The 13,266-nt window shown below is 32.9% G+C and overlaps 1 protein-coding gene across 8 annotated transcripts in view; it reads right to left on the bottom strand.

Moving 5' to 3' along the window:
- The window catches only part of LOC145292083 (dorsal-ventral patterning tolloid-like protein 1), a 2,157,643-nt gene that overhangs the window by 48,514 nt on the left and 2,095,863 nt on the right, over positions 1–13,266 (bottom strand). Inside the window, exon 19 of one of the 8 annotated variants that reach the window (XM_080138158.1) lies at positions 3,993–4,088. The exons of the other annotated variants lie outside the window; for them this stretch is intronic. Coding sequence (XP_079994284.1) covers positions 4,003–4,088 — 86 coding nt within the window. The 3' untranslated portion in view covers positions 3,993–4,002. The remainder of the gene's footprint in view (positions 1–3,992; positions 4,089–13,266) is intronic. 8 annotated transcript variants of the gene reach the window in all.

Genomic DNA, 13,266 nt, shown 5'->3' with positions numbered 1-13,266 from the left:
TTATAGCAGACCTTTCTTTTAATGTAACACTTTCTTTTTATCATTTTAAGTTCAACATAAAATATAAAGCCTATTTGTTTTTTTGTTTTTCTTAATTCTTTATTATATAAAACTTTGGTGCAAAGAAGAAGCAGATTAGATGAAAAAATATGTAAATTTTGTTTATAAAATGATTGGATGTGGTAGAGGAGAGATCGCTTACCTACTTCTGAACGCCACAAGTTATGGGTGAACCAATGCTGTTGGAACCTCTTTCTGCAGTGCTGTGGAGGCTTTAGTTTTATTTTTTGTCACATTATATATAATGTTGTCAAAAAAATATAGTATCTTTTAACAATCACAAAATATTAATTAAAAAAAACAGAAAATGGTATTTTGTATGTACGTTCATACCTTCACTTCAAAAAATTGTATCGCTGTTATACTTGAAAAATTGTATCCCATATAAGACGTCTAGTTTAAATAATTAGATTTGACAGTTTTGTTTTCTTTTTGTGATTAAATTCTTTTATATGAAAATATGAGGATATTATGCTTACAGACGTTTATAGTTACTGAGTAAAACTAATCGGTTTATTTATCTTGTCATTGATAATACTGACCCTCGGCTTTCCACAATGATGACAATACTGCACCTTCATTGTAGAGGTTCCTAGACGTCAAATTCTTCCTACACTAATCATTTTTTCCATTGAATTGCTAGACTTTGGAATTCTCTCCGTTTCTTGTTTCTTTGTCTGTATTAATATACAGAAATATTTATATAATACGAACAGACATATCGCCACTCAACTCTTTGCATAGTGTCCCTGTAGACATGATCTCAAATAGTAGCTCTTTGCATTCAACTGGCCATAGACCCTGTTTGAGGTGAATTAGAGTAAAAATCCAATCCGTATATAAAATATTATTTTAATGAAGAGTTTTCAAGGTCGTACTAGAACGGATCAAGGAGATGGGTTCAAACTTCAGTAGCAAAGATTTTACAAAATGTGTTTCGTTCGTTTCGTTTCGGTAAAGTTTCCTTTCGTTTTGTTCGTTTTCTTATCATAATTAGGACAAGCTACAAATTGCAATTAATGCTCATTAAATATTCTTATAACGTGAAATTTAAATGTTTTGATTAATTTACGAAATCTTTTATACAATTACTTTGTCACATTTTTATTGTTTACATTTTCAGCATTCCAAATTGACAGCCCAAATTAAAAGCCCAGCAATTCGGTGCCGTGTTTGTTTTAATAATATGATGCATCTGTTTTATGCTATACTAGTTCTATTTGAATTATTTAATGCAGGCAGAAACAAATACTTATTGAAAAGATTCATTGTAAACAATTCAGTAGCTGAAAAATCTTGTTTGATGCTGTTGTTCCAAAATGGCCGCCAAATTCATTGAAATATCTTTAACCAGTTGTTCACAATTTGACTACCACATGAGTAGAATAGGTTAATTTCTACGTGTTTAAAAGGAACAACCATGGACATGAAACCAGCGATCTAACATGTAGGTTTAATTTAAATACTAATACTTTTTACCTATGTTTTTTTTTAAACAAATATGTTTTGTTTTTGTTTTGATTTTTTTACGAGGTGGTCACCACTTATCAAGGCCTGGAAGCCGCTCAGGGATAATGGTTATTGCGTGTACAGTACGTTAGTATTGGGATTTGATTAAGTATGTTTTAACTTTCAAAGCATACAACGATCAAATAAATATTACAGAAATTCAGTTGTTCATTAAAAGTTCGATTTTATGTGCGTTTAAAAGTTAATCTAAACTTTATCACGCATCTATTCTAAATAATCTGTTTTACTGCCAACCAAAAACATTGTGGATATTTTTACACTAAAATAACTTGTCATGTTCTATGCGCTACACACCAGGTATCAGCAAGAATTTCCTCCCAACGTAATAGGGTTGGGGAACCTTTTTTCAACCTCCTGTGATAAGTATGGGAACTGTAACCAAATCGTGATTGAAGAATTCCCAGTAGGTATGGATTAACAACTTGCATCGATCACATCGCTGCCCTCTGTACACACCGTTCGTCGCTATTATCGATCAAATAGTTCACTAAGGTCCTTGGATCTGGCCGACGACATGGCCGCTATTATTCTTCATTAGATTTCTGGTCAACTTAATCAAATTACATGTTCACTTCTACAATGAATTAACGAATGCACTTACAAATATTAACTTATTGCAATAATACATATGGCATAATATTTTAATATTTCAAAGATGCTTCCTAAAGTCTAGAATTATATAAGTTTTCCTTCTTTATTAGCACCCATGTTTTTTGGGTTTTTTTTTTAGACCGGAAGTATAATTAACAACATCTGTACGTTACAGAAATATCTCTTATATGAAAGATTGGAGTGTCTTTCAGATAATACACATACTCTCTGATGTATATCATGTACTCTGAAAATCTAGAGTGGAAGATTACAATTTTATCTATTATTCAATATTTGTTGGTAAGTAGTCCTTATAACCAACCCATATATATATATATATGGGGGGAGTTAAAGGAAGAGAATAAAATCATTTTTTTTAAGAAGAGACTTATCGGAATAATACAAAGATCAACAAATTGTTTTGGAGTTTATATAGGAGTCAATAAAAAGAGACAATGAAGGTATAAAACTATGTATTAATATATATAGAGAGAGATTTATTCAATTATTTAATAAGAGTATACATTAATGAGGGGTGTTGGGTAAGTGAGAACTCTTAGCGGCTCCTTATACCATGGTATTTCGAAGCCTAATGCTTCTCATCAAAAGAATAGAGAAGATGCTTGGCAACATAATAGGGATGCGATATCTAGCGATAGTTATATTAGAAGCGAAATAAATAATTCAGGTTGTTTGGGGGAACTATATTGATCTCTGTGATAAAGGAGGAGTGTAGTTGTCAATGTATAATGTAGACGTCACATCCTTAATATGTTTCCTAGCATATTCTCTACTCTCCTGATGAGAAGCATTAGGCTTTGAAATGCCATGATATTAGGGGGCGCTAAGAATTCCCACTTACCCAACGCCCCTAATTGATGCATATCCTTATTAAATCAATGAATTAATCTATATCACACTTTATGGTAATTGCGCCAACTAGCTAAAAATGCTCTTTTGGCAACCACGCATATAAAGAGCACTTTTTTTCGTTGGTGCAATTACCCCCAGATCTGACGCAATTACCCCAAAGTATGGTATATATTACTATATAGTTTCTATACCTTCGTTGTGTTTCTCTTTATTTACTCATATATATATATTAGTTCCCTTCATTCGCGTGCCAATTATTTGGTCGCCCTGAGGTAAAGGCTTAGCAAATAGAGCAATAGAGGATTTCTTCGTTGAGCTCAGATCTAATGATCGGCTGGAATTGTCACCCCCTACACTGATCATTGCAGAAGCATGAATCACTAGTATCTGTAGGTATGAAGGATATTGTTTATATATATATATATATATATATATATATATATTAGTATAAATGGGTACTATAACTCTTATGGAGTCAAGTAAATATTTAGGAGCACATATCTAGTGCAAAATATATTGTATTTACAAAATATTTTTGGTAATAAATTAAAGAATAAAGTGAACTAATGAGTTACGCATCTTCACAGCTATATTATATATAAAGATTGATTAAATTCACTTGAGATCATATTACGGATGCATAATTCATGCTTGTTAGTTGTTAGTAATAATAATAAGAGATTAGTATAATACTTGCATTCCTGTTAATAAGCATCAAATCTCAAATTCGTGAGGGGGAAGGGGTTATTAGTGCCATCTTTTTGTATCTGAACTTTTTTCTTTCTTTTTTGAAAAAAAAAATTTATTTGAAATAATTTTCATCTCATTCTTTTTCTCTTTTCTTCTTTTTTTTATTTTTTGAAAAAAAAGAGAGAGAGAGAGGCATGCACAGTTAGAGAGCAGTGTGAATTGACCAAACTGAATGAGGACCTCCTTACCTGGTTTACCTCAATGTAGTATTAAACCTACTGAGATAGAAATAAGTACGGAAAGACCCAGAATCAACGGCTCGGAGATCACCGGGCCTATGCCACCTAGAGTAGAGAAAAATGACAGTCTAAAAACAACAAAAGACTACACAGAAACTTCTGGAAAGAAATCATAAAAAAATAATCATCATCATTAGTGTTTAGATAACTGTGTTATCTCCTTTGAATAATTGCAAGACTTTTACACTAATAGGCGCTCGTTCTGCTTATAATTCTCACGCTCAGCTCCTGTCCGTATGTTCAGCTCCAGGTTTCCAAAGCACTGAGCTTACATAACCAGCCGCTGTTGTTTGCTTACCTCAAAGTTGATCCTGCCACGCTGATCTTACACTAGTGCCACCATTCTGAATTTCCCAGACTTTTTTACTATAGACAACAAACCGAATAAGAGGTAAAGAAACAAATACATAGCAAATAAATGTTGCCAAAGGCAAGATTTGGATAGGTGTTTGGTGTTTTAACTTATTTTAAAGCGTTAACTACGTTTGAAACGCAATTAGTGCCGAGCGTGTGTTAAAAAAACAACAACAAAGACGGCAGAAATGAGGCTGTTATTTTCGGAGTCTTGAGAAGCGCTCAAAAATAAAATACTGGAAGAAATCCATCCAATAAATGTCAGTGTTTTTATGTGAGCGATTTTCACGGCTTCAAATTAGCAACCTTATGTCTGCCATTTTGCTGTCGTTTTAACTTAAACCCTCTGCACTATTTGCATTTCAAACTTGAAAACGTGTTAAAATAAGTCATAAAACCAGTAACATATCCAAGTAGGTAGAAGAGTAACTTATCTTGTCTTTGGTAACATTTATATGTTATATAATAGTTTCTTGAAGTCTTATTCGGTTTGTTGTCTACAGTAAAAATGCTCAAATTTCTTCAAACGTGCAAATAATTCAAGGGGAGATAATTTTGTTATCTTAACAGTTAGGATAATATAATGGTGAGAAATGAGATGATTTCTTTTGCAAAACGGTTTTTCAACCCAAAATGCAGCTCTGTTGTCTAAGTGAAAATAGGGAAGGAAGAAATGAATTTCAGGAAGAAGTAAAAAAAAAAAAAAAAAAAATGATCTAAATGGTGGCTGGAACTAGGAATAATAAAATAAATATAGAAATTGTTACTTAAAAAAAAAAAAAGAAATGAAAAACAAAGCTTGAAGAAAAAACATTTGAAAATAAAAATGGATGAGTGAAAAAGAATGATGGGTTATGGTGGTATCTTATGACATTCAAGAGATGGCATTGACTATGGGGTTTTGAGGAATTTCTAAATAATAGAAAAGAAAAAAAGCGATGAAAAATGGGCAGCCAAACAAAACTCACTCACAAAACAGACAACACCAAATTTGTTTTTCATTCAAATATTCATTTTACAAAATATATGAAAATAATGAAACAAAAAGAAAAAACAATACTTAAAAAATGACGATAATATATATATATAATCAAACCACAATGACATTGCATAGCAACATATCATCCTAATCATTCATTCCATTCGTGCAAGGTTAAATATATCCACATATACATAAATATAAAATTTTTGTCTGCTCACGAGCTCATCTAGATATGTTTCGATAAAATCTCCAGAACCATATATAATATATCCTGAAACTAAATTACCCCAAGTACTTGGATAAAGATATTTAATTTTGATCAACTTACTGCACTTGCCTTCCATAAAAAGGAAAAACGACGTCTTACTTTATTTCATTTTATTTATAGTTTAAAAATTATAGAAATTAAAAAAAAAAATAGAAACATAAATAAAGGGTCTAGTGCGTGGAATAAGAGTGCCATTGATTGCCTGATGTGCTGTGATGGGTTCAAAGATTATAAATTTACCGAGATTTCAGTTAATATCATTTTACTTTCTCCCATATCCCAGAGAGAATTTTGCAGCTAGACTCCAATAATCATATATATTCTGAAACTATGTAACTCAGAAAACTTAGACAAATATTTAATTTTGGTAAAAATGACACAACATTTCCATTGCCAGTGGATGAGGTGTTCACGTTATAAACTCATAAAAATATAAACTGGTCTATTAACTTTATTATTTATTTATAACTTGCAAGTTATAGAAAGAATAACGTTAGAAATGTTCATCAGTGGGTTAGATTGTGGAACAGAAATGCACAAGGATTTTAATTTATTGCAGGAAACGCCGGATGCGCCTTAAGGGGCTTACAAGTATAATTTCACGGCAATTTAAATTAGTCACATTTCGTTCACATCATCTTCCTAATCATTGCTGAGTACATTGTAGGACCCCCCTCGAAACAATTGAATATCATAAAATGCAAAGTATATGAAAAAGTAATACAAGCAAAACGATGTAGAGTTCTTCATTCAATCCCGAGCAAAGCCGGATATTCTTGCTAGTATAAAATTTAAATAGTTTAAACATCTGCATAATGTACACATACATAAGCTTTTAACAACAGCAACAACAACAAATTTGTTAGATTTTATTTTTAAATTACGTCAAATTAAACATTTCTACGCAGCATGAACTTTATTAATAAAACGAATTCAAGAGCTGAACCACATGCACAACTAAAGCTACATAATAACATAGTGTTACGATGAGTCAGTGTTTTAACTGCATTATGTCGACTAGAGATTTTACTTGTATGATATATGAAACATAAAATGATGAAGGATATGAGCAAATGAAGTTATAATGAACATCGTTTAGCATCATTTCCTCCTTTATTTTTTTGTTAGACTGTCAGTTTTGATTAAAAATGCATAAAAACGTTAGATGTACAACAAAATTCTTAAATGTAATAAAGTATGTTGATGTCGCTTCTTTTTTTTTAGTATGGAGTCACAGATCATGTAATAATGAGTGGTTAACGATTGGTTGATTTAGTCATCATGTAAAAGTTGTAAATCAGTAACGTCGCATCTTTCCCGCACTTTTTCTGGGAGGAGACTATGGAAGTGATCACGTGCTTGCCACATCCTTTCCGGTTTCATCATCAAAGCAACAACATTGTTGCTTTTATTTTTATCGAGACAAATCCTGTGATTTGTGGTCCTCCTACGCATCTTGGCACGTCTTCATTATGCCTGCTATTTACTGAGAGTCTGCGACAGGTGTCGCATATTTCAGTGTATTATTTGTGAGGCTAAATAAATCTACTTATAAAAATATGTTTAGCTTTTAGTTCCATTTTGTTTAGGCATTAGAACAATTAAGAAACAAAAAAAAGTATTTACATCAACAATTTTCATTTCTATTTATGTGTTTGTGAATAAAATAAAACAACCCCCTTTTTGAGTCTGAAGCCCAGTTTTATAGAGCGCGACGGATTAGTATCTTGCATGAAGTTGATTTTTTTTTTAGAAAGGAGTCACTTATCAAGGTCTGAAAGATACTCAAGAATAAAGGTTAATGAGCGTTCGGTAGTCACAAGGATAACAACATATAAATAGCTAGTGGTAGAAATGGATTATTTAAGGGGGTGGGGCGATTCAACAAGAACTTGTTTACATTGGACTTGAAGATGACCATATGTACTCAGCTGGAAAGCAAGCCTGTGAAACAGAGTTCCACAGGCAGGCAATTCTGTGAAAAAAGCTTTGTTCATGGAATTATTTAGATTTAGGCAGAGATATTATAGTGAGGGAAACTGTTGATAATCGTTGTAGCTAAACAAGTGCTTTTTTGTGAAAGTTTGGCAAAAGGTGGGGACATAGATTGAAGCTCAAACGAGCACTTGCCATGAAAATAACGATAGAAAAGAGAAAGGTTCGCAATGTCTCCTCTGTGGGAAAGAGGTTGCAGGGAATAAAAAAGAGCATCACCGACTAAGTTTCATAGCCGGTTTTGAACTTTGTCAGGGCAAGATTTTAAGGTGTATTTGACTCTTATACGGATATAGGATTGCGTCAGGAGTGAGATACTTTCTGGAGCGGTAGAATGATGCAACTATTTTCGGGTGATAAAAAAAAGCCTTAGTCTTGAAACATATGAAAGACATGCAAAACATGTACCAGTATTCATAAACTCTAAAGGTTTATGTGCAAGGAGGGTGGGTAAATCTAGTCTTAAACGGTTTCCACCTACTTTTTTGTAGTTACCGTCATGTGAAAGAAAAATATGTACGTAAAAAGAAGATTCAATAAGCATAGGCCTTGATACAATACACTTTTAAGAACCATGATCCTGTTGACACTGGTTCTCATTAGTTTACCAAAGTTAAGCAACGTTGAGTCTGATCAGTACCAGATCGGTGACCATTTGGAAATAGCACGTGCTGTATCTAGGGCAACATCAACACTTCCCCACAAGAATCGCAAACACCTAATGTCATTATCTTGTTACGTATTCGCTGTGGTAGGTTGTTCAAAATGCGTTTGTCGAGTCTATATAAATGTTAACATCTACTTTTGTTGCTGATACAAAAATATACAAAATAAAAATTACAACACAGCTGATCTACAAAAAATATATTGCTTTTATTTCACACCGATAATCAGCTTTCGTTTATAAATTATTACTCTGTGTTTTGACGTTTCTGAAAGGCGTGTGAGGTGGGGGTGCATGGTTGTGTCGGAAGTTCAACTCACCGAGGTAAATGTCACTTTTTTGTTGTTGTTTGTTTGACATTTGAAGAAGAACAGTACATGGTCTAAATGTACAAAAAAACAAAACAAAACAAAAAAAAAACAGATAATGAAATCAATCCGATATTGTTGACCATAATTGCAGATGTCAATGAAGGTAAAATATATTTCCCTGACAACATTCTTCTTCAATCTTGGATTCCTATAGATAATCAACAATTCAAACTCAAGCAAAAACCAGGGTATTGGAGGCTGATTTTCAACACAAAAAAACAAGAAACTCATTTCAACTTTCTAGTCAGTACATCCCCTATATTTTGCCAGTTTATTTTCATACCAAATTTAATAAATGCTGATATCTGATTTGCAAGTTTTCAAATGTTCCAAAAATCAGACATCTTATCAAACTTGCCTCTTTCCAGTAAAGATTTATCATTGTTTTTGTTCATGAGTTCATTTTAATCACCTTCATTAGAAGCAACTTGCACACAATTAGATTTATTTTCATATCTAAAGTAACAATATTCATTAATTAGTATATACTCATGATTCTAATTTATTGTATCCATATAATATGCATAGCAATTATATTAATTAAGTAAATCATAGAAATTCGAATCATATATAGAATCATAGAGATTCAAACTTAGTACATCCAGATTTCAAGCCATGTTATTAAGCACTTAGCCACCGTCACCCAATAAATACTTTAGAATCCACATACTCCCCTGGGATCATAACCACCATCCCTTGGGTAAAATTTCTTTTCTCAATCATGGGGCGAAGCTCTCAGAAGAGAATATACGATTCGTTTTCTTATACGTTTCGTGTACTTTTCTTTTTTGATATGCAATAAAATCATACGCCTTTCTTTAACTCCTTTTTAAAAGATTTCTTATATTAATCCAGAAGACCTGTCTGAAAATAGATTTAAGAATCGGTAATCAAGAAATTCGGAAAATTAGATATTTTATCAGAAAAGTGTTCAGATTGATAAGATCTTCAGTTTAAGATGAAAATGAAAGTGACTTAGATTCAGCTTGACAACTGGTAACACAAGCTGTACCTCCTCAATGAAAATACCTCCAGTTCACTCGACTAGTAAAAAAACACCCTACTCCTTTACTGTAGTAGTTCCCGCATGCTAGAATAAAAATGTTCTATTTTGATATTTTTTTCCATTGGATCGCTTTATTTCGGAATTCTCTTCCTGCTCATTGTTTCCCCCAATCGTACCAGCATGCAGGAATTTAAATCTAATGTGAACAAATATCTTGGTGCTCACCTTTTCATTTAGATTGTCCTTTATAAATCTGGTTTCCCTTATGTATCAGTGACAATATACCTTGTTTGGGGTTGATAAGTTTTTTTTATTCTGCAATTGTAAATAAGCTGATATCTTATTAGAGCAGTATTATTCTGTGCAACTGGATTAATTACTCTGGTTACGTAACCCTGGACTTGTTAATCTAAGATGTCATATTAAAATGAACAAGATGGATCATTTGGTCGAAGTATTGGAATTTATTCAAGCAAATCACATTACATTCATATTCGATACCAAAACGTCAATAAGACGACAATGTCTACTGAACATTTATGTTGTAGGCTTGATGTATGAGAAAGGTGGGTAAGTCACCCGGCAGGGAAAAGAAAGAGTGGACCAACCGGTATGTTAAGAGCCATATTAATGATAGCAGCAATACTTTTAGATTATGATAATAAGAAATAGACAAATTTATCTAAGCTAAGAGACCAGGCATGATAATAGTCAATAAAAGGCAAATATTTGACAAATCTTATATGTTGCCATCCCAGTTCACAGGATGAAAACCAAAGAGGCAGATACATAAAGCAAATATGTAGAACTTGTCAGAGAACCGAAAGGAATATGGAATGTGATATGTTTTATTTGCTTTTAACTATTTACAAATTATTGCAATTTGCTAACTCTGTGCTTTGCTATCAAATATAGCAATTGCTTTTTATTAATTTTGTTTATTTTCTAAGGAGTCGCTACTTAGCAAAGCTCGAAAGCCACTCGAGGATAAGGATGAATGTAGTAATCATTAATGGTGTAGATTGGGTAAAATTTGGATTATTTAAGGAGAGGGCTTAACAGGAACTTGTTTACATTGAACTTGAAGGCTACCATATTGTAATCGGCCAGAAAGTGGTACAGTGTCCCACCGGCAAGTACTAGGAAAGAAGCTTTGTTCATGGAATATCCATTTAGATTTAGGCACAGATAGAGAATGATAGAAATTGTTAATAGTGGTTATAGCTAGTCTAGTGTTTTTCATGAATGTTTGGCAATGCGTGATCATAGATCGGAGCTCAGACGAGCTTAAAATACAAAGGAGAATTAAATGTTATCTACTGTAACAATGGCGAAGAAAAGGAAGGGTTAAGTTTCGCACGGTGGGCACCCAATTTTCAGTCTAAGGAAGGACTTGTGTTTGCAGTCAGATTTTTTAATAGGTAATATTCATTTGCACATGAGAAGAACGAATTGAGGAAAACAGTCAGTTTAATTTTTTAAAGCTAAGAGAGAATATTGGAGATTAGATTTGTTGCTGGTCGTGTTGGTGGTGTTGTTGAAGAGAACTTATATTAATTTTCTTACGGGATTACATGGAACATGAAGCAAAGAATACTAGGGACAGTTCTGAAAAAACTCTGCAAATTGGACTTACAGAAATTAGAATTAAAGTGAGAACCGATAACAATCGATATTAAGAAATATAAAACAGTACCAAAAATAATTACATAAGGTGATTCTGTTCAATCATAAGCAGGTTCAAATAAAATGACATTTTGTAAGCGCAGCTGAAAGTATTGATACTAGTTGATCTACTTAAATCCCACAGGATTCCATAACATCACTGTAGAGAAGGTTTCAATGCTTAGAATATCTGGACAAAAACAAATCCTATTTACCTCTTTTGATCATAGTTTTTTTTTAGGAGGAGGACCCCCTGTTCCGAGTAATGTAATAATATTTTTTATACTTCAAGCTATCTCTTGAGAAAGAAGCTTAAAAATGGTTTAACTTGTGTTAATTCTGTAGCCCCCTTTTGAAGTAGAGGATTATAAAATCGATTCTAAGCACTTGATGCTTTTTTTATTCTTATGAAGTCAGAAATGCCTCACAAACAACAAAAAAAGATATCTGCAGTATCGTGGTCTTCGTAAAAATAAGCCCTTTGCATTGAGTTTTGTTTTCTACTGACATCACAGTAGTTAGTGCTAACGCCTAACAAGACTTTGAAGTTCCTGAAATGAATCACTATTTCCAGGCAACAGCAATTCACTCATGTTTTTACCTACTGAACCCTAGCAAGGAGGACAAGAATATTGAAAAAATGATAATACTTTCCTTGAGCACTACAAATTTTCTATTAAATAATTTTCGTGGTAAGAAAAATGGTAATATTACTAAGAACAAATTACAAAACCGTTTGTAGGCACTTGATTCGTTTTCAACCTCAATCTTTTGGACGACGACTATCGATAAATTGTCCCAAAAAATTAATTCCTTCACCCTCAACTGGCCAGTTTTTTACACGGAGGGGTCGGTTTTTGCGACATCATTTTTGCAAATCTTCATTCTCTTTTCAATGCTTAATTTCGACGTTTGTGACTTCTGATTGCGCCATGGAGACATCGGTTAAGACGTCACCCTTTTTTTTTTCTACTTCGCGTTCTGGATTTGAGCCCACCTGCCACAACTTTTTTTTTTTGTTTAACTGTATTTTTTATTCTATTTTTTACTCGCTACTCCCGGGCAACACCGGGTACCTTCGATAGTCATTAATTGATTCTTTTTTCCTATTTTATGGAGATAAAACTGTTAAAAAAAAATGTTACTTGAAGCATACACTGAAGAGCTTTTAGCTGACAGAAATGTACGGAAGTTGTTTGCAAAGTTTAGAGCTGAAAATTTTAGCCTTAATGATGAAGAACGCTCAAACAGATCGCCTTCTACAGATGACGAGCAAATCAAGATATTAATTGAAAATAACCCATATTACCCAACAGAAGAACTAGCGTAAAAGCTTAACACATTAAAATCCGCTATTCATGAACATTTAGTAAAACTTGGGCACATAAGTCGTTATGAACGTTGTGGACAATATGATCGATTTTCATTTGATTTTATGTATATCCACTGCAGATGTTGACAAATAAGCCTGAATATGTTTCGTATTATTTGGATTCTTCAGACTACTGTTCTCATCTTGAGTGACATTTTCATAACGTTTTGGTCGATGTAACCTCTGATCTTCATCAGATGTATTTTGTCAGACTTGGGAATCTTTCTCTCAAACTCAGGAATCTTCACAGAATTTTCAATGGAACACTTTATTTACTTCACGGGGATAGCATGATTTCGTTCCATCAGCCCTGATTGATAGAAGTCGTAAGTAATTCACAATTTAATTTGTTGGTTACTCTCACTGAGGATTGAACCTGCAACTTTCATCTCAAAAATTCAGAAACTGAATATTGTTTCTCTTTATTACAGTGGGTACAAATACAGATATTGGTTAAATGCTTATGGGTGAGAATTTACTTTGTTTCAGCTTATCTCCCTTTAAAAACAAGTGATTAATTTGAGTGAAAGCTTGTATGTTTGAGAT

Source organism: Euprymna scolopes, chromosome 13, assembly GCF_053919585.1.
Source record: "Euprymna scolopes isolate OS-2025 chromosome 13, ASM5391958v1, whole genome shotgun sequence".
NCBI lineage: Eukaryota > Metazoa > Mollusca > Cephalopoda > Sepiida > Sepiolidae > Euprymna > Euprymna scolopes.
This window is presented reverse-complemented; position numbering and strand designations above follow the sequence as displayed.